The sequence below is a fragment of the Lepisma saccharinum genome, chromosome 3 (genome assembly GCF_977018435.1).
Source record: "Lepisma saccharinum chromosome 3, izLepSacc3.1, whole genome shotgun sequence".
In the NCBI taxonomy this organism is placed as follows: domain Eukaryota; kingdom Metazoa; phylum Arthropoda; class Insecta; order Zygentoma; family Lepismatidae; genus Lepisma; species Lepisma saccharinum.
In genome coordinates, this window is record NC_139231.1 from 30,650,726 (window position 1) to 30,674,586 (window position 23,861).

At 38.2% G+C, this 23,861-nt stretch overlaps 1 protein-coding gene across 1 annotated transcript in view; it reads left to right on the top strand.

Moving 5' to 3' along the window:
* LOC145985733 (stress-induced-phosphoprotein 1-like) overlaps positions 1-13,514 on the top strand; it is a 33,397-nt gene extending 19,883 nt beyond the window's left edge. Inside the window, exons 5-6 of the mRNA XM_083119790.1 lie at positions 2,871-3,000; positions 11,944-13,514. Of these exons, the coding sequence (XP_082975916.1) occupies positions 2,871-3,000; positions 11,944-12,056 (243 nt within the window). The 3' untranslated portion in view covers positions 12,057-13,514. The remainder of the gene's footprint in view (positions 1-2,870; positions 3,001-11,943) is intronic.
* Positions 13,515-23,861: the final 10,347 nt, after the last annotated feature.

Sequence of the window (23,861 nt, forward strand, 5' to 3'; positions counted from 1 at the left end):
TGGATTTTACTTTCAAACGGGAACAAATTTTATCTAATTATCTTTCACCATTTGATACCCGAAACCTTTTCTATGGTGGTGATTCATGCCTAGATAGTGCCTGAAGAAGGGGGTGGTTGAAAAAAAAAACAACCCAAAACGTAGCATATATCGAGGAAGGAGACTCACATTGGCGTAAGTAATTGACTTTTACCTTATATTTTTATTTATTTATATAATAAAAATATATATATTTTAATATTTGTCATAAGTGAGTAATTCGCACAAAATAAAAATATGAATACATTGACAATATGATCATGATTATCGGAAAGGTTGGTGATGATGAGCTTATTGTCTATTATTTTATAGATAAGATTTTAGTCTTGTTGGCATTTCCTATAGAATTCCTACAACCTTGGTGACAATGAAGTTCGACCAGAAAGGAATACGTGATTAAATGCACAGAGGCATAGGCGGTGGAATGGGTGACCCGCAGAAGTGACGCATGTGTGTAAGAGGAGGCGTGTGAGCAGGCAAGAATCGTGATCCCAGCATGTTGCACCCAAGGTCACGTAAAGAACGAAAACGGGGAACTATACGCGTGACATTGAACTTCGACCAGGCACCAGACCCATACGGAAAATTCCAGATAGTGGCGCATTCGACGGAAGCATGACGTCACGGACACGATAAGGGAGTTCGCCGTATATAAGCGCGTGCTGTGCACCTAGGAACCGCAGTGCATCATCACCATGGCCAGGGGCAAACCTATTGACAACACCGTGAGGAGAGGAGTGGTGGAGTTGCAACGGGATGGACTCAGTGAACGGGAAATAGGGCGCCAACTGAACTTACCCAAGTCAACCGTCCACTGCATCATCAAACACCACCAAAATACGGGTACTACAGAACCAGGTAATGCCCCCGGTCGAAAACGCCTGCTAAGCGTGCGTGACCTACGGATATTTAGGTGCTATATGCAGACCAACAATCATGTTTCTGTGGCCGAATTACGACTGTGGACTCGAGAACGCTTTCACATTGAAGTGTCAACCAGAACCATTCGCCGTTACCTACAGCGATGCGGTTACCGAGTGTACAAGGCGAAACGTAAACCCTTCCTTTCCATGTTGAACAAAGGCAATCGACTACGGTGGGCACGAATGTACCGGGGATGGACATTTCGGCAGTGGAACAGGGTTTTGTGGACGGACGAATCCATTTTCAATGTTGTGTACGAGAAAATACGGAAAACAGTCATTTGTCGGAAGGAGGAACAGAATGAAGCAAAATGTTATGCACGTCGGGTACAGAAACCTGCGTCAGTGATGGTATGGGGATGCATGACGGCATCTGGGGTTGGCCCACTACACGTCTGTGAGGGCATTGTGAATGCAAACGCCTATACACGCATACTGGAGCGGCATCTTCCCACAGTGCGAAGGCACCTGTTCCACAGGCAGCGTCTCATCTTTCAACACGACAATACCAGGCCTCATACAGCGCAGCTGACAAGAGCATGGTTGACTCGCCATCACGTGCGAGCTCTGCCATGGCCACCATCGAGTCCCGACCTCTCGCCCATTGAGAATGTGTGGCGTGTTCTTAAGCGACGTTTGCAACTGAGGGGACCCACGACAGTGGCTGCTCTTATCGCCTGCCTGCAGGAGGAATGGCACCGCATCGATGTGGAATACCTTGAACGACTCGTCCGCAGCATGCCCCGACGCATTGCCACAGTTATTCGCCGACAGGGCGGCGTCGCACCATGGTAAACAGGATCCCCTCTAACAGTGGTCGAACTTCAATGTCATGTGTAGATGGACGAAAATGTTTTATTTTGTGTGGACACCATACATTGCTGCGTTGCAGTGGAAATTTATGTTTTCCTTTGTTCCATGTAGCCTGCTGAATAAAATATGTTCAGCATATGCATGTGTTCTCCTTCTTTCACAACGCACTCCTATATTTGTGACTGGTCGAACTTCATTGTCACTAAGGTTGTATATGCAACAAAAGTTTCTCCAGATGCTGTGTAGGCCTACTTATAAATGTAAGCAAAAAAGCAGCATTTTCTACGACACCATAAATCTGCCAGAAAATATAAAATTGTGTAGGGTTTATGAACTTTTTCTATTCTTTTTACATTGTGGAGATCTGTTATGGTGAAATAATCTCTACCTCTGTTACCCATCCTGAAGGCCAGATGCACATGATTGTAGCACCCAATCCATTTGATGCCAATTGTAATTTTACATTTTACTCTCTGAATTTTCACGTGTTCTTGTGTGTGTAGAATGAAATTTGCTAATAGAAAAAGTTGTGAAAGTGAATATTCATAATAATTAACGGATTGTATATTTAATCAAAAAACACAAGGTTCAAAGGCAAAAATCATGATGATATACATGTCTGGAAATATTTCATTTTTGGACTGGAGAACCTGGAAATGTCAGGGAATTTCATAATCCAAAAATTGTAGCAACCCTGTTGATCCATTACCACAATAACTGTGCAAAAGTATCTTTAATAAGCAATAAAATGAGAAATAATACAAAGTGACAACAACATGTGCAGGAGTGCTGTTTATCAGGTCTCTATTTCCCTGCAGCACAGAAACAATCAAGCAAACCCTAGGGTGGAAATAAAGCAGATGGTATGGCCTAGTCACAGCATTTTATTCTTTATATCTCCTTACATATGTGTTGGTTATAATATGTGACAAGCTGTACGTTTTTGTAACCACTGCAAGTATGTTTTATGAATTGTATTATCATGCAAGAGGTGGTAACATTTGCAAAGGATTTTAGAAAATTGCCAATTTTTTCAAATTATTGCATGATATAACAAGCATACATTTAATTACTTACATAATACCTTTATTACAGCATCCAATTCTTATGGCATTTTTAACAATGGCAATAGCTATGATTGGGTATGGCATAGCTCGTGGATTCCGTTACTATGTGAAGTGCCAAAGAAGGTCTTTGCTGGAACCACCTGTTGATCTTCTAGGAGGTAAAGTACTTTGTTTTTGCCTTTTTCCATGCTATACTACAAATACTCAACCAATTGCAATGATTAAGAAAATTTGTAGTAGTTGTATTGTATTGTATGGAACTGAACAGCTACATTTTGCCATGAGTTTGATATTTTTGTTCATTTAATTTTGGTTGCCACTGCCACCATCCACTTAGGAACTTACAGCTTTACTGCTTAGTGGATAGTCAGTTTGTCTGCAGGAATGGAATCCAAATATGGTCCACTGAGCCAGTGTCACTTGGGGGCTGGCTCCCTGATAGCATAGTGGTTAATGGTGTTGCCTTGTAATCATGGGAGTCACGGGTTCGATCCCAGGTGAAAGCACATTGCATAGTGGTTCAAATCCCACTTTAAAGTAGGTGAAATTCCAATTAGCCCATCTGAGAAAGTGGGCTTCCCAAATTTCCTGATGGTGATTCTTCTACAAATTTCTGCAGGTACTGAATATTGTATCAGATTTTAGTCGATGAGGGTAGTTAGACAACATTGGATTGGAAGTATCACCATATCAATTACTGTCATTAGATTTTAAACAATTACGTATATATTTGATATGAAATTTAAACAACACAAGGAACCAATGTACAATTTACTGATAAGTGATAACAGATATTCTACTGATCCCATATGCAATTGTAAACTAATGGGTGATTGTTGGTTCAGCCTTAAAAAAAAAGAAACTGGATTTTGAAATTTACTGTACATAACCAGAGTACCTTTCCTTTTTATTCATAAAACCAGCATCAAAATACCTGAAGTGTGCATTACATTATACCACACAATAATGGTCCAGTTAATGAAAAACTTTACACCTTGCATAATTTTCAAGTATTGGCTAGTATCTGATAAAATTTGTAGTCTTTATTTTTATGTCACAACATTCATATTGTTCTTTAAGGGAAAACAGGTTCATTTTGAGGTTGCCATGAAATAGCTGTAACAGTTGGAAGCATGGAAGATCCATATTTCAGAAATAGAACAGGTTAATCAACACTCAAATGGTATCAGCCAATATAAGCATTGGTGCATGGATAAACAACATCAATATACGAGGTGCATTGAAGTTATAACACCCGATTTTTTTTCTCACTAACTAATCACACGAAAACTATAAAACTTGTCACTTCTTGACGTAATCTCCCTGCAGTCATACACATTTTTCACAACGTTGACGCCATGATTCCATGGCCACTGCAAACGCTTCTTTAGGAGTCTTTTGTGACCACTGGAAAATTGCTGATTCAATAGCGGCACAGCTAGTGAATGTGCGACCACGGAGAGCGTCTTTCATCTTTGGAAACAGCCAAAAGTCGCTAGGAGCAAGGTCATGTGAATAGGGAGCATGAGAAATCACTTCAAAGTTGTTTTCACAACGAAAATGCTGCGTCACGTTCGCCCGATGTGCTGCTGCGTTGTCTTGTGTGAAAGAACACACGTGTAGCCTTTTCCGGCCGTTTTTCACGCAATGCTGGAAGGAGCTTCTTCTTCAACACGTCTTCGTAGGATGCACCTGTCACTGTAGTGCCCTTTGGAACGCAATGAGTAAGGATTATTCCATCGCTGTCCCAGAACATGGCCACCATCATTTTTTCAGCACTGGCACTTACTCGAAAGTTTTTTGGTGGTGGTGTATCTGTGTGCTTCCATTGAGCAGACTGGCGCTTCGTTTCAGGATTGAAAAACGGCATCCATGTCTCATCCATTGTCACAATGGATGAAAAGAAAGTCCCATTCATGCCGTCATCATGCGTCAACACTGCCTGACAACATGTCACGCGTGCAGCCTTGTGGTCGTCCGGCAGCATTCGTGGCACCCACCTGGAGGACACTTTTTGCATTTTCAGGTCTTCATGCAGAATTGTGTGCACAGATCCCATGAAAATGCCAACTTTGGAGGCGATGTGTTCCACACTCATTCGGCGATCCTCCAAAACAACTTTCTCCACTCACTCGATCATGTCGTCAGACCGGCTTGTTCGAGGCCAAGATTGTCTTGGTTTGTTGTCACACAACGTTCTGCCTTGTTTGAACTGTGGCACCCACGAACGCACATTAGACACATCCATGACACCATCACCACATGTCTCACTCAACTGGCGATGAATTTCAATCGGTGTCACACCACTCAAATGAGAAAACGAATGATTTCACGTTGCTCTTGTAATGTAAACATCGCCATTTTAAGTATCCAAAACAGTCCTCACTCTGGCCGCTGCCACTAGAGTTCTATTTGCTGTACAGTGCTGCCATCTCTGTCACGCTTGGACAACGAGTGCCCGCGTATTGTACAACAAACAGCATGTTTCTATCTGCCTCCAGTCGTGCAAAAAAAAAATTGAGGTGTTATAACTTGAATGCTGCTCGTATATATATATAATGACATGCAAAATTCTGCCATGAGTTACTTGTATTGAAATTTATAATTTATATACCTTGATTTTGTAAATATCTAAAAGTACAGTTTCATTTTCAAAGGCAAAGGTATTCAAGTAACATGTTCCACATGTTACTCACATATTAATTATGAAATGAATAAATTAGGGATGGGCTGATATGAAATTTTGACTGATACTGATATAAGATTTCTAAACCAAAAACTCAATATGCTGACCAAGGCAAAATTTATTTTATTTTAAAGCATAAACTAAACTTTACGTTTCAACCTTCTAGCAATGTCTTCTTCAGACTCTGTACCAAGTACAAATGAAACAGTTGAAACGTAAAGTTTAGTTTATGTTTTATAATAAAATAAATATCTGCCTTGGTCAGCATATTGAGTTTTTGGTTATCATTGAAGCAAGGCCTAATGGTGTTTTCATAAAAAATTCTAAATGGTTCATTGACCTCCTCAATAAATGTATGTTAACAGACGAATCAAGCATTTGCAATGCAGAAGAAGCTGCAGGTTTTGACATTTACTTTTAAACAAAATTACAGAACGTTTATATCCATAAAGATTATAACAAAATTGCACAATATTTCACTAGATGCGAGATATTTATAGATATATTGGATTGGTAAAGATATAGGTAATTTTAATAATGCCAGGTGTGCTGGTTAATAATTCTTAATTGATCCGAAAGAAAACAAGTGTATCTGGCGAGGAAAGGTAACAAATGCTTTATTCAAAGTGTCACGAGCCGGAAATAAAATGCTGTGTAATCAAAAACGCCAGCAGTCCCCGGGTGACGAGAGGTCGCCGAGAGAGTCTTGGTCGAGGGAGCGAAGCGCGAAGTGCGTTGCGAGTGACAGTGTTAAGTCGGTCCATTTAAAGGGTTTGGGCGAACCCACTGAGGACACCTTCAATGGACCGATTGGACCGAACTGATGCGTGTTTGGATTAAAATTGGCTCCTAAAAAGGCAAAATTCCTGTACGATGATATTGTCTATCTTGGACACCATTTATCCGAAAAAGGATGCGCTATTTCACCTAAGATGCTAGAAACTGTTAAGTCGTATCCGACACCTACAAGCAAGAAGACTTTACGCCAATTTTTGGGCCTGGCTAATTTTTCCCGTTGTTACTCTCCACATTTTTCCAAACACGCATCAGTTCTTACACAACTGCTGAAGAAGGAGAGAAAATTTCGATGGACAGAAGCACAAAACGAGGCATTCAATGCTTTAAAGCATTCACTAATCACGAGCCCAGTATTAGCCAGATACGATCCCTCTCTTCCTATTCACATATACACGGACAGTAGCAAAATAGCTCTAGGGGCTGTCATTGCTCACGAAGACCCCCAAGGAAATGTTAAGCCGATTGCATATGCAAGCAGGATACTAAATGATAAGGAAAGAGAACAAGATATAAACATGTTAGAACTCTCTGTCATAATATTTGCTTTAAAAGCATTCCGACACTACATCCTTTTCAAAAGATTTATATTACACACCGATTCCAAATGTATTCAAAATTTACGACAATCAACTGCCCTCAAAGGCCGCCTTTGGCGTTTTTCACAATTTCTGTCCAACTACGATTTCGTCATTCAACATCTAAAGGGAACAGACAACAGTGCCTCGGATGCCATTAGCCGTAACACGAGGATCCAAGAGGAAGCTTTTTCTCCTCTCCTGGAAGATGAAATTGTATCTGTTTTGAGAACACGTGAATTTGACCTTGCCAAAGAACAACAAGCAGATCCTTTTCTCAAAAATATTTACCTACATTTAATTGGAAGTAAAGAAGCCGACCCTAAATATGACAGAACCAGCCAGCAATTCCGTCTCCTAGATGATATTATTTACAGGAGGACACGAAGTTCAGACAAACAAGAAAGGCTACTGACTTGCATCCCACATGCATTACAAGATATATGGTTCGAACAAGTGCACTCTTCTTCACACGCTCTCAACCATTTTGGATACTATAAAACATATGCCTATGCGAAGGACCGTTATTATTTTCCTTCCCAGAAATCCTTCATCTACAAGAAATGCAAAGAATGTGAACAGTGTGCACGACTTAAGCAGTCCCGCCAACCAAAGCACTTTGAACTACAAACAAGGACTTCTCTGACACCTTTCCAAATTATCGCCTTGGACCAATGCGGTCCATATGTCACATCAGGACCAGAGGGACATCGCTACGTGATCACGTGCACTGACGCAGCCACGCGTTACGTAGTAGCCGCACCGACACATTCTCTCACTGCTGAAGTTCTGGCGGATTTTTTGTACACGAAAATCATATTACCATTTGGCTTTCCAGAAAAAATCATAGTGGACCAACTTCCAGGTCAAACTTCAGATTTATTCAAAGAATTGGCCAACAAATTCCAAATTGAACTAAGCTTTGTCAGCCCAGGATTTCATCAGAGCCTTGGCTTAGTTGAAAAAACGCAACAAACGCTGGAAGGAATGATCAAATTTTATGTCAATGCCAAACACAATAATTGGTCCAATTTCTTACCAACAGCGGTCTCAGCTATCAACAACACGCCGCATTCATCTGCACGGTACTCACCTACTTATTTACTGATGGGTTATCATCCCCGCACCTTACCGGATGCGATTTTTCAAACCCCGCCGCAGCATGTGAGCAATTATGAACGACTGGAACACATGAAGCTTTCGCGTCGATTTGCACAAGATAATCTCATCAAACACCACAGAACGGACAAGGCACGGCTTGATCCTCACTATTCTCAAGCAGCGTTTAAATCTGGCGATCAAATACTTTTGTGGAACGATCGACGCTTATCAAAGACGTCCAAAGCGTTTTCAGGCAAGTACGAAGGCCCCTTCACAGTAATCGAGCGACTTGACAAAAACCATTACAGAATTGAAGGGATCAAGCAAGGAAAACTGTTTGAACAAAAGGCAGCATCGGTCAGGATGAAACTTTACACACCACAAATGGTAACTCTCGATCAACCACGTACAGAGGAAGATAATGTGAATGCCTTAAAGTTACATTCAGGAGTGCAAGCTTATATCCCTCGTACTCTAGAGGGACTTTATCTGGAAGAATTCACAACTAGTGAACTTTATATATCAGAAGTTGACAACACTGCAAGAAACATTGAAACACTGGCAGTATAAAACAGCTACTTCCTAACGAAGACGATCATCATCATCATCATCCTTCATAGTTCCTCGCCGCGACGAAAATTCGAACAGAAATAGTAACAACTCCTCAACTATATATTTTACCTCGCTGAATAACGCGTATAAATTATGCTTCTTCTTATAAATTCTGCTATTTTTTCTCTGCACCAATAACTCGCAGAACAAGAAGAAAATTAAATATATCTCGTACACGCGACAGCACTCGCCGCAACATTTTTTTTTTCTTTCTCATACAAGATTGTGCCGACCCTTTGTCACCGTGACGTCACTTTATGATGTGATTTTACACAGAGTAGGATGGAATTCTGAAGACGATACCGTAGCAACACGACTTTCTGCTTCGGCAGCATTTTGTGTACGTAAACAAAGCGCACGAACGCGATGAATATATCTACTGCATATGGGAAGAGAGCTCACGTGTTCTCACTGTTGGCGGAGACAATACGCTATGCACCAACGCTGTAAAATTCTCATTTTGGGACTTTTCAATAATTCATAACCACCTTCAACATGCCAAACTGCCTTTACAGAGCATGTACGGGCCAACGTCTTCTCCACCTTTTCTCTTCATATTTCTTCAATTCATATAACTTCTTACATATAAACGGCAATATTACCAATCTAATTAATATATGACAGCATGTTAACTTCTAAATTTTTATCGTGCAGATGTGTCCCAGCTATCGATGAAGCGAACTGAGAGCGCTGCATCGTTAAAAACCGACCAAACTCTCACACAGAAACACATTTTTTTTACTGATACGACACACAACTCACACGATTTGGACAAAAATACCAAATCAAGTCCCTACCTCTTATTGTTACATCTGCCATTTTTATGACACATATTTACATTAACTGGTATTACATATTTGATACTCTCACTCCATTTAATTTTTATGAAGACTTTTCATTGTGTTTTGCTATAATCGAATGCATACTATGTATCTAATCTTATTATTTACACCCTGATTAAATTTACCATTTGCTCCTGTTCACGCTCAAAATTTTATTTTATGACAAACTAAACACTGATAGTAATCATCATTTGCTGTGTCATCACTAATGTACCTTCTCATAGATATAAGGTGAAGTCTTTTCTCCAGAGTACATCCAGAAGTCATCCATAAGTGGCAAGCAGATTTCGCATCGAATTAATATTGTTCCTGAACTTTTCTTGCGAACATATTTTGTCTACAAACAACTTATCTGTGTATTCTTTTCAACATTTGAGACCTACTAACTTATCTTCGGTTCAGTGTTACCAGTGCTATATTTATTCAAGTGTTTTCACAGTGTCACGTACATGTACGTCGTGCGATGAGATGCCGCTGAGACTACCTTAATTCCCAATTTTGGTTCCATCCGCTTCGGAATACATGACAGAAAAGTGTTACACTTCAATTAGTGTATTATTATTTGTTACGTTCTACAGTGCACTACATAGGCTACTTGCCTACTGCCCTACGACGAATCATGTTATATACGGGGTGTAATCATTTATTCAGGGACTGGTCTTTGTACATATTTAATCATATCTTAATATTTTTTGTCAATAAAGAAATGTGATTGTCCCCTGGCCAATCCCATTTCTTTTCAGGGGGAGGTGGCATGTCACGAGCCGGAAATAAAATGCTGTGTAATCAAAAACGCCAGCAGTCCCCGGGTGACGAGAGGTCGCCGAGAGAGTCTTGGTCGAGGGAGCGAAGCGCGAAGTGTGTTGCGAGTGACAGTGTTAAGTCGGTCCATTTAAAGGGTTTGGGCGAACCCACTGAGGACACCTTCAATGGACCGATAGAGCGCCACGTCGTGACTCAACCGAGGAACCTCGAAGGAAATCAGGTACAGTGGTGACACTTTGGGTTTATTATTGTCAGTGTTTAGATATCTTGCTGGCTCGTGCGTGATCTCTCCCCCCCCCTCTCACTTGTGCGATTCTATTAAATATTGGTAAAGAACAATGAGAGTAATTTATTCCATTCTTCATACACACATCCTCTTGCAGCCAAGCAGTTTACGCCGGCGAACGGCCTAAACGTAACAAAAGTATGTGCCATCGCTAGCTATACATTTTGCCTATCTATCCGTCAAATTGTGGATGCCCTACCAGAAAAATCATTCACATTTTGAGGTGATCCAGTCAGCAAGCCATTGTTCGACATCTTCATAATTGTTGAAGTGTTGCTTGGAAAGTGAGTGAGAGATCGATGGAAACAAGTGGTAGTCCGAAGGGGCTAAGTCTGGTGCGTATGGCGGTTGAGGCAAGAATTCCCAGCCAAGTGCAGAAATGGTGCCTTCGACTCTTTCGCTGTGTGTGATGAGGCATTATTGTGCTGCAAAATCACTCCGTGTCTTTTCGCCCAATCGGGATCTTTCCCATGGTATGAAGATGATCAGATATGGTTTGGCGACCAACATTTAACTTCTCTGCTAGTTGTTGTTGCGTTTGCGTATCGTCTCTGTCCAACAGTGCTTGCAATTCGGCATCTTGGAATTTTTTAGGCTGGCCCAGCCGATCTTTGTCTAGGACGTGCCGCACGTGCTCCGTATTTGGTTTGAAGGTCGACATGTTTACCACACAAACCCAATATCACAATCACTCGCACTTGGTTGCACACAGCATTTTGACAGGTACTGTCCTGGCAACACACTGACGTAACAGTTGAGACTGTGTACCAACCCTTGCTTCCAGCGCCATCCAGCGACGAAATTAAGAATTATTAACCGGCACACCAGGTAAACAGGTACACTGATATGCCTATATTGGCCAATACTGGTCCCATCCCTAGAATGAATCAGTCAACTTCACATAACTAATTGAAAGACCGGTGACTTTTTTTGCAAATGCACCAAAATTAAATTTACTGATATTCTGTATATCCAATATAAAATTAGCAAATGTTCTATGATAAGGTGAATGATTCACTCGCTTCCTTAATGTATGCAACCGTTTCAGTACATCGGTTTTATTTTTGGAAAAGGAAATGTGTATTTAGACATTTAAGGTATATGAATTATACCTTTAAATTCATAAAAATACTAACATAGCGGCAGAATTTTGTATCACATTGAAGGCTATTTATGAATATGTCGTCAAATTGGTAAAACTGTAAAGTAATTTTTTTTTTATAATCCAATATGCTTATATTGGCCTATACCAATAGAGTACCCACTAATCTATGTAATTGCCACTGTTAACTAGCTTTCTAGACCTGTCGTTTAGAATATTTTGCAAATTTTTATCAGATTGACATTGTTATAGGTAACAATTTCTCATCGTTCCATCTGTAGACTTTTATTTTAATTCTCTATGAGGAATTAATGTTGTGTTTTGTTGTTTCCAGAAGAGGATAAAGAGACAGCAGAGGCAGATGAAGATACAGAGAGAAAAGATGAAAGGAGCAATCGGTATACAAAGGCTCAGGCAAGACAGAGGTTTAAAAAAGGACGGAGTTAAGTGTGTTTGCATTAATCCATTGAACTATGGATCAGAGTCCAAATGTGGCATGTGTAGAAAAAGCTACGCAAACTTGTATTTTATTCTGTTGAAGGATGAACATGTTCCAAACAGTTTCTCCAGGTTGTTTTTATAAATACATGCCATGTATTGCATGAATTGAGATGATATAGTTTGTCAATATTTCTACATGCCTTCTGGATATTATGTTGCTTTTCTGTTTCACACAACAAAGAGGGAGACGTTAAACATGAGGCAGCTACATTATTAGGAACACAATTTCGTACCATATGTATTTCACTACTCAGGGTTTCATTAGGTATTGCGTTGTTTCATTTTTATATTTAGATTTCAAACATTATCCTATTCTGAGCACAATCTCATTATGTTGTGCCATGAGATGCCAGTATGTTCAGTAAAGAAAAACTGATTATCCTATTATCCCAGGGTCATTGTAAATGTGTATGTGGGGTATATGCTGTGTCCTACTATATACTGTCTTTGTAACAACTATGTGATATTATTCATACTACATAAAAATTATTTACAGTAGCATAGTTAAACATAACTTCATATGTAATGTAATATAGAGTTAATATACATGCATGTAGAATTATAAAAAAAATGAAATGTAGATTTTTTACTTTGGTTTTTTGAACAAAGATTTATATTGCCTAATTTATGAACTTTCTAATCTGAAAATTTGAAGTCTGACGTACTCGATTCGTAGTCTTCTCCAGGGCATGTTTAGTTTTGAATACATTTTTAAATAATGTATAGTTGACCAGTCGTAATCAGGATGTAATCTTGAGGCAGACGTAATGCCATGCCTGGGACTTGAACTCATGTTAAGGTAGAATTGCTAGTCAAGCCTTCATGCAGTTTACATTTTTATGAACTTATTCTTAAATTCACTGTCTGTGGCTACTTAATATGACCTCTGAAATTAATCACATTGATTAATTGTAATTTGTAATGTGTTTGTATCGAATGAATTTAATCAGTTTTTGTGTGCTTGTTGTATTGAATGCCAATAACATGATTGGCTGTTAAATATCAAGGTTGTGGATTTGAAAATTAGGATTTGACTTTTGTAAAATAACAATTTAGCATGTTATTGTAAATTAAAGACTTTTTTGTTGTTTGTATATAACTATTTTTTTCCCCTATTTTTTTTCATGACAGGAAGTGAAAGAATTATTGTTATGTGTGTTAAGATTGGTAAAGAAGGTTTCAATCACAGTTTTGATTTAATGATCAATTCTGGCCTATAGTTTTCCAGTGTCTACAGAAAGTCATACAAGATGTTCAGTAAGAATAATATCCTGGAAATTATACAAAAGTATGCAATTTATATGAAGTTTGTGTAAATATTTCTGCATTTTCATGATTGCAGCTATTTTAAGATTCTGGTAATCTTTCATTTAGTGTTTTCACCTTTTTTGCATTTTGTTTGTTTGACATTAAAATACTCAGAAATATTTATTTTTTATGTGTCATAAATGTTGAAAATATGTGGGACATCTACAGATTTTTTCAAACGAGGGGGAAACAATATATTTTTATGAGGCGAGTAAACGAGGCATATTACCCTGTAATAATGTTGCCCTCTCAGAAAACACCACTTGAGTTTGAAATTATCACGTTCCTACATCCCTATTATAATAATGGATGTTAATTACTGTGACTGAAATCAACTCATACATCTGAAATACTAATAGGTACTTTTATGTCAACATACATTTTCCACAATCTTTCAAGTCGAATGCTAACAATAACAAATTAATTTGCCTTCTGATGGTGTTCGGTGTACAGCTATCGTTAGGGGTGGGCACGCATCCTGCACCATAATGAAAAAATGCATTACGTATGTGAAATATATTTGGTGAATTAGACAGCATGTCTTCCTCAATAATTCAAGATGGCAACGGTTATGCTAGGGTACCACCTATCCTCCCCATCTGCTAGAAATGCACATACACATACATGTATAAAATAATTTGCCCACGCTACAAACTCAGTGTTTCTACCTAGTAAGGCAAGAACGTTTCACTGTGTTTGTGTCATTTCATCAGTTTTTCATTCATCCATATTGTCATACTTACCTGTAGAGGCACAAAAACGACGTAAAATAACTAAAATAGAAATAGATTTTCGGGTGGGATAAAATGCAACCATCTAAAAATAGTAATGTAGTGATCGTAATAAAATAATAATAATGTCCTAGCACAATTCAGTATCATTTGGCATAATTTCACAGTTCAAAGGGCACTTTTCATGACTGAGTGGAGTTCAACTCTACCTCTCCCCTCCATGTTCAAGTAAGATGAGCAGGAAACGTGTTTTTGAGCAGGCCGTTGGAGGTTCCATAGCAATAGTTTATTAAGGAATTCTCCCGAGAAATCAATAGGTCTGGCAACACTGACGTGAACCATGCTGAAGGCTCCTTCCCCCTGTCCTTGCCCCCACCTGCCAGCACGATGAGGTTCTGCGCAGGTTTCTTTCCTTGTGGTTCCACTATACCTGCACAACAAGGATGGTTCTTGTGAGTATAAACCAGGCCATCAGATTGCACTTTTTCTTTGTGGAACAACAACAATTTATCAACGGCATATTCTGAAAATTTGACCTAGTTTACCACAACAATTACACTGATGAACAAATTCAAACTTTTTTTTGCTCCTTTGAACGAAAATAGGTGATTATTTATAATTCGACCCTGCTGAATCCAAATCTGAAAGTAGAAATGCTGTATCACCTATCGTTTTCCCTGGATTTTCATTTTTTGTTTTTAATAAAAATTTAATTCCCTTTGTAATAATACATCGAAATTTGAAATTATTTTTGTTTGTTTGCTCATGAAATAAGATTTAAATATTGAAGTGAATAACTATGAAATATAAAAAAATTAAAAAATATATATAGGACCGATTTTGACTGTTCAATGAAGAAATTTCATGCAGAAAAAAAGGAAAAAAACACATTTTTGCTTGCATTTTCAAAATTTCTTTCTTGAACTCTGTCGTTTGTAACTGCCACCAGAAACCTCTTCCTTGAGGTTCCAACTATAGTCTGCTAATATGGTCTGTACCGATTTTCCTGCATATCGTTTCTCCATGACAGAAATATCCTGGTGAAATCTCTCGCCGCATTCGTCACTAACCGCGCCCAAGTTAAGGGGGAAAAAGTCCAAATGCGAATGTTAAAAAGTGAATTTTCAAGGACATATTGCACCCCATGCGCTGATAACACTTCAACAAGTTCTTAACAAGTTCCTTGTAGTTGTCAGCTTTCACATTTCCAAGAAAATTACAGCATACTTGTCTGAAAGCTAACCATGCGCATTTCTCTTTTCCTGTTAGCAATTCCACAAAGTTGTCATCATGAATGATCTCACGGATTTGCGGCCCAATAAATATGCCTTCTTTTAACTTACTATCACTGAGTTTAGGAAATGTTTTTTCTCAAGTACCCAAAACCCTCACAGTGTTTATCCAAAGCCTTAACAAAATTTTTCATCAGCCCTAACTTTATATGCAACGGTGGTAACAAAATCTGGTCTTTCTCAAGTAGAGGGTGATTCCTAACACACTTCTCTCTAGGACTTAAGTTTTTTCGTATGGGCCAATCCACAATGTTGTAATGTTTATCTTCTGCCCGGCTGTCCCATTTGCAAAGAAAGCAACAAAATTTTGTAAACCCAGATTGCATACCTAACAGTATACCAACCATTTTGAGGTCTCCGCATATCTGCCAACCATATTTTTCATAATTTATCACTTTTAATATTGTATCCATATTTTCATGTTTCCTTCATGGTGGAAGAATAGGCAAAGGCTACTGATGGGAATATATTCCCAATATGCAACAATACTACTTTTAAACTATTCTTAGATGAATCTAAATATAGTCTCCACTCGTTTGGGTTGTGACTCCTTCCAAGTTCTTGCGGAAGGCCTTCTACATCATTGCAGTAAGTTAACTCATTACTAACAGAAAAAAGAATGTGTCCGTGATTGTTGGCGTTTCCGAGATAACACCTTAATACCATCTTGTAATAAATTCCACCCTCTGAGACGAGAACCTAATAATTCCGCTTGAATTTTAGAAAGGTTGATGTCTCTGACTAGATCATTTAGTTCGGATTGGGAAATAAAGTGAGGTATATTTGGATCGGTGTTTGAATATGAGGGTCCAGGTTCGTCATCTGGAGAAGCACTGCTTGGTTCTGTTTCATCCACTGTCCTTCTTTAGGAGGCTTAGGAATTGGTATAAAATCATGACTCGTAGGTTTCTTGGCTGAAGGAACATCAGGATAAAATATAGAATGTTTTGATTTAGAACTATATCCACTATGTTTGGTAAACAGAAGTAACAATCCGTAGTATAATCTTTCTGTTCTGTCCATATTACAGGGTTTCCGAAGGGCATTGATTTGTGAGTGCCATTAAGGCAACCACGTAAAGTTCTCGAACAATTACAACAAATTTTACCTGGTGCCCAGCTTTTTCCCTCGTCTACTTTACTTCGAAAATACAACTCATATGCTTTTTCCACTATAGGAGTGATAGTATTTCTCGGTGACTTCGGAGTAAATTCCCCGCAAACATAACAAAACAAGTTCGGGTTATTCACACATTTGCGTGACATGGCGAACTCATTAATTGACTTATAATATATTTCTTTAAAAAAACAATTGTCAATGCTCTTATCGTTTTGTTAAAATACAACTTACACTTCACTTCACTATACAATATTACATTCACAATTTTACGAACATACACAAACATGAAATATGGCTACTTGCGAAGGCTACTCGCGAAGTTATCGGAAAGGAAGTTAAGACTCGACTAACCCACAAAAGAACAAATTTTAACAGAGAAACAGGAAATTTCTCTACTGCCAGGTGTTTCCTCCACTATATATTAATTGCCAGTCATAAACACAAGGTCGCTGAAAAGTTCTTATCCATTTGCTAGGAACCAAACGTTAAGCCGGAAGCGGAGCAGGGTGCGGAGACCTGAAACCATAAAACTATAAAATTTGGGTGTTCTGCAAAAAACTTAGGTGATACAGGAAAACGGATGCGATATTCGTTATCAGCACATCTGAATACGTAAAGATCACTTAGTTTAATTTAAAGGAGTATTTCATTGTTTATCAGTGTTATTTATTGTATATATTTATTATATATTAAATAGATGTAGAAATAAAACATCAATGCAGGCATGCAAGTAAAATACAAACGGGTAGTCTAACAACTTCAAATTTTCCGATAATTTCTACATATTAAAAAAGTTGGTTTACCGGCTGTAAACCAGATAACATGGGAGAATATGCCACTGAACTTAATTATATCCACTTCATAAGTGCAATACAGTGAACACTGGAAAAAACATCTCGTGCAGTTTAGTGTAAAACGTTTTTCTTTTACTCATTTATTTCCTTTGTGTATTTATTGCTAAATTTACATAAGATGACCCTGATTCTAGTCTATCAATGGTTTACAAGATCCTACTCAATACATTAAGCCAAAAATTTGTTAAAATTATTTTATACATAGGGTGTCCATAAATTATCTATTTTGTTGAAATAGTGATTTTACTCGCAATGTTTTCATGGTATATGTTCGTTACACTTTACTTTCAACATGTGCATGATCCACATCACGACATGCTTCCCATCTGTCAACAGTGGCACGGAAGACGTTCTGGAACTTTGCTGGTGTCATGGCAGCAGCAGCTTCGATAAATCCCCACACAAAGAAGTCCATGATTGTGAAATCAGGAGAGCGTGGCACCAACATCAGGGGTCCCCTGTGCCGAATCCATCTACCAGGAAAGTGAGCATTCAGGAGCGTGCGGACATCTAAGGCATAATGGCATGGTGGCCCGTCTTGCTGACGTGTGTTCAGACGAATCATTACCACATTGGAGGAGCTCCGAAACCGCATTACACAAGCTGTTGCTACCATAACACCGGCAATGCTGCAGAATGTCTTTTGCGCTACTGCCTACAGATGGGAAGTGTGTTGTGATGTGGATGGTGTTGTGTATTTGGAACACACGCAGATCACACTCAAGGTGTCGAATATATTATAAATGATATGCATGCATAAATCAACATTATTTAATTGATCACAAAATCACCATCTGTTTTAACAACATCTTGACAACTTCAAAGGTCTTATAAACCATACAGACTATTTACGCAATAAGCGTCACACATACGACATTCCCCCGCGTCGATGAAATTTTGCTTTTTGGTTTTATGTTTTTACTTCTTTTAACCATAATCATTCAAATCCAATCTGTCAGGTGGTTTTCTTTGCCTCTGACTTCTCCTTAACACTCTTGACTCTGTTGCTTCATGTCTATCTAAATCTCTGTTCCCTCTTGCAGCTTCTTCCATCACTTCATGATTGTCTCCTCTCTCGTAATCCTTAAACGTATCATTCGCATCTAAATACCTTCCTTCGTGGACTTCTGAAGATGCGTCATTCTTATCGCCTGTTTCATCACTATCATTATGATATCCACTATCATTTTCTGTCACATTTCTCCATTTTATTTGGTTCCCATGCACTAACTTAACATCTTTACCAACTTTAATATACCAAGTATATGTTCCTGCTCTCCCGACAACTTCACATTGAACATAGGATGCACCAGTGGAATCTCTGTTGGCAAGTTTCACCCAAACTTTGACACCCCCTCTGGTATCCTCACGTTTGTTTTTATGAGGAATATCCTGCAATCGATCTATATCATCTTTCGGTCTCTGCTCAAATGCATACATCATTTCAGCAGGAGATTTCAAATTAACTGAGTTTCGAGCCATTCGGATACTATGTAGCACATCTAGCAAAGCATTATTTAAATCAAAATGTTTGTCATCTCTTCTAGTTTCGTACAATTTACATCTCGGAGCACTTTTTATAATTTGTACATGTCTCTCAGCTTGTCCATTACTAGCCAGATGATAAGCTGGTAATGCATTAAAGCAATCCCTTGATCTTCACAATATTTCCTGAATTCTGCAGATTGGAAGGGAGGACCATTATCCGTAACTAAGGTGTATGGCTGATTATACCTAGAACTTAGTCTTGACATAAATCCTTTTACGTCCCTGAATGATGAAGAAGATACAACTTCACATTCTGGCCATTTAGTAAATGCATCAACAACGTGAAACAACACTTTTCCTTGAAAATAGAAGAAATCCATGTGTGCTCTCTCCCACAGCTTAGTTACTTCCTTCCAATTATAGTATTCTTTCTTTTTGGTGTCTGGTTTTACAGCATTACAAACGTTACACAATTTTACGTGATCCTCAATACATTTGTCTATGGCAGGCCACCAATATCTTTCACGCAATAGTAACTTCATTTTTACTATGCCATTGTGATTCTCATGAGCTTTCTCCGAAACTTGCTGCATCATTGAATTAGGTACAATAACTCTGCCACTCCACAGCAATATATCTTCTTCACATTGTAGTTCATTTCTTCTTCTTCTTCTCAGTGCTTCAAATTCACTTGCATCTATATTTGGATCCTTAATCTTAGATTCTGGCCAACCTTCCATAACGTACCTTTTGACCTGTTTCAACATCACATCTTGTTCTTGCAAAGTTCGGAAGACATCTTTCAGACGATCCGTGAGCTTGATTGCATTTACAAACTGAATCCCGTCGATATCAACTGTTTCCCCTTGCAATGGCAACCTCGACAACAGATCCGCTACTTCAACATTCTTCTTGTACACAATTTCATATTCATAATTAGCCAAGAACAAACACCAACGTTGAATCCTGGATGAAGCCATAATGGGTATAGCCTTTCCATATTGAAGTAGTTGTTTTGCGGGTAGTGAATCAGTCCATATTTGAAATTGCTTTTCATAAATATATTTTCTAAATCTCTTCACGGCAAATATAATTGAAAGAGCTTCCTTTTTATGATGAGGATAAGCCATTTCATGTTGCGAAAGAGTAGTAGATGCACATTCTATTGTTTTCAATTCCCCATTAATTCTATGGCACATCTGAGCTCCTAGTCCATAGCTCGAAGCGTCACATATGATTACTGTATCCTTGCTAGGATCAAACGGAGTTAAAGTTTCGGATGACTGGAGTGCTTCTTTGACCTTTTTGTACTGACTTTTACAGTCATCACTCCAATTCCAATGCACATTCTTCTTTAATAAATTGTACAAGGCTGGAATCAGTATGGCCATATTTGGAATGCACCTTCGAAAAAAATTAATGCCTCCCAAAAACGACTTCAATTCCTTCACGTTGTGCGGACGTGGACAATTAATCAATGCTTCAATCTTGCACTGGCACGGTTTAATTCCTTCCGCAGAAAGATTATATCCTAAATATTGAATGGACTATTTAAAGAACTTGCACTTTTCCAAATTAACCTTCACGTTATATTGAACTAACCTGTCCATGACTTCAATACATCTGCTAACCGTTTCTTTCAATCCAGATCCACAAATTAGAATATCGTCTTGATATGGAATTACATAATGCAGACCTTGCAATATCTGTTCAATTACTCTCTGAAATATTTGAGACGAAATTTTAACTCCAAACGGTAATCTTGTGTGTTGTAATAATCCCCATGGCATGTTCATTACAAGTAACCTTTTTGCTTTTTCACTCAAACCTATTTGCCAATAAGTTTTTCGTAAATCCAAACTAACAAATATGGCATTTCCTCTAACTTTCTGGAAAATATCCTCTAACAGTGGTAGGGGATAAGAAGCATTTTCTACATATTTGTTCAATGTACTTTTTAGATCGCAACAAATGCGTAAATCTCCATTTTTCTTTTTAATGACAACCATCGGACTGGCCCATTCACTAGTATTGACTTTTTCATAAATGCCATTTTCTATCAATTTATCCAATTTTGATTTTAATTTATCTTTAATTCCATAAGGCACATTGTAAAATCTCTTAAAAATTGGAGTTGCGTTCGGTTTAAATGGGATATCAGCTCTAAAATCCTTTATAGGCAAGCTTAAATCGCCATCAAATGTAGAATGAAATTTTTCCTTTAGAATATCAACGATCCCTAGAATATCATTACTTTTTATACAACTGTCACATTTATTTAATACATGCATGAAATTACGAACATCAGAGTTCATTGCATTATTTCCTGTGACATTGTGTGCACTAATATCAGACTGCAGAGAACAAGTTCCCCTTGCACAAATCTCAGTCAACTCACAATATAACTTGGGGATCATAATTTGAATCCAACTTCTTCCTAAAAGTGGATATTCTAAATGACAGTTAATTATGTGCAAATCTAGACGATAGAACTGGTTTCTCCACGCAACATTCACATTAACTTTTCCCAGTAAAAGTATCACATTATTACCAGCACCTTTCAATGTACAGTTAGGTTCAGACATTTGTACATTTTGCAAAAATGTTTCATAAAAATCTTTACTAGCTACAGATGCATAGGATCCAGTGTCAATCTCAAACTTTGCTTCATGACCATACCATGCTAAAGGTCCCGGGTTCGATCCCCGGCCGGTTCAAATCCGGGAACTTTTCTAACGATGGAAGCGGCCCCGGCGCCAACCCAGCGTCGAATAACATGGGTACCTGGGGGAAACCCTGGGGGGTAAAGGCGGTCAGGGGCGTGATGCTGATCACATCACCCCCACTCACGACCGGATCAAGAAAGTATGGGGCGTTACCCCCACACCCCCTATACGCCTTCATGGCGTGGTGCTATGCACAGGGGAGCACTTTACCTTTTTACCATGTACATTAATTTCTATTAAATATGTGTTCTGGTTAATGTTGGAATCTAGTTCCCTTGTACTCGCTTTTATATCATTTTCCGAATCGTTGATCACATGTTGTGATGATTGAAGTTTGAATGCCTGATCCACGATTTTTTCTTTATCAACTTTACTATTAAAGTTCATTTGTGCATCATTAGAATGCGTAAAAATAGTGGCAATAAATAAATCTTGATTTGCAGCTGTGTTTGTTGGACTAGCTTCAGAGTTAGGTGCGGATTCTAACTCAGTTGTATGAGCAACAAATTTGTTATTGAGTTCATAATTTGTGGATTTTCTACGTTCAATGTTAATCCTTTTATAACATTTCAAATAATTATGGCCTTGCTTCTCACAGAACGAACATTAACTTCCTCCATAATGCCCTTGCACTTTGGACTTCGATTCATATGATTTTGAATTATTACCTTGACCATGAAGATTACTTTGCTGATTGCTAAATTTGGAATCATTCTCATTTTTACGTGAAACCTTATTCGCTTCCTGAAATCTTCTGTCATTGCCCTTGCACTTAATATTCATTGTGCCTTGTACGTTCACTTCACGATAATAATTCTTCATATCACTCTCGAGTTTTTCCATTTGTCTAGCTAACTCGAAAGCTTTCTGGAATTCCATGATGTTTTCTGTTATTATTTTCTTCCTAATAACGTCAGACCTTAAACCGCTCACAAACGTGTCAAAAAATACAATAGGTAAAAACTCACCATATCCACATGCTTCACCTATCTTTCGGAGCCTTCTTGTAAAATCTTCATCCTTCTCCACCTCCAATTGCGTACATTTTCTTAACTTTAGGCAACTATAAAATTACTACTTGGATTGTAATAAGAAATGAGCCTATCAGAAATTTCCTTGAACGATTTCTTCTCTGGTAGTATTGGAGAGAACAACTCGCGTAACACTTCATAAGGTTTGGGGCCAATTACAGATATGAATCTAGGAACTTTGCTTTCCTCAGATATGTTAAAAACTCGGCAATAATTATCATATCTTTCCAAATAAGAGTTAATGGTTCCTTCATCTGGATCATATTTGTCAAATCCTGGCACGTACGACATGATGCCTACAGCAACGATTAAATCCAATTAATCATAGACAAAACTCACTAAATCTGTACTACGCCGTTAAATATTTTTCTTGTCGCCATTTAATACATCTGTTGTATTTGGAACACAGGCAGATCGCACTCAAGGTGTCGAATAGATTATAAATGATGTGCACGCATAAATCAACATTATTTAATTGATCACAAAATTGCATTCAACAAACTATAATGAACTCCATTTATACAAGACAAAACACCATCTGTTTTTAACAACATCTTGACAACTTCAAAGGTTTTATAAACCATACAGACTATTTACGCAATAAGCGTCATACATACGACAGATGGTGCACATGTTGAAAGTAATGTGTAACGAACATATACAGTACCATGAAAATCATTGTGAGTAAAATCACTATTTCAACAAAATAGATAATGTATTAAGGAAAATACCAAATACTTAAAATTAGAAACAACTAGGTATACTCACATTAGCTAGCTATGCTTTATTTTTATTCGATTGTTAAATGACGTCTTCAGTTTATCACTTAGCAAACGTTCACACTAAAAGATTTGAGTAACACACTAACACTTCCCTTGTGTCTTGCAATCCTGGATTCTTCTCTTGATTGTAATTCTCTTCAGCAAATCTCCCCCTCCATTTTTATATTAATACCTGAGGGTCTAACCTTAGCTATCACAAAACAAAATTAAAAAGAATATGAGTTCATGGAAACTTATTTCATGGCCTTAATTTTGTTCCAAGCTATAAAGTTAGGAAGTCTTGTAACTATTTATGTATCAGCTTAGTACAGTGCTTATAAAACTATTTCAGTAGTTACTAATAACCGTGCCTCCCTTTGCCACAGGAGCTCACTATTCCGACTACTGAAAAACTGTTGTTGATTCTCTCGCTTTTTTGCG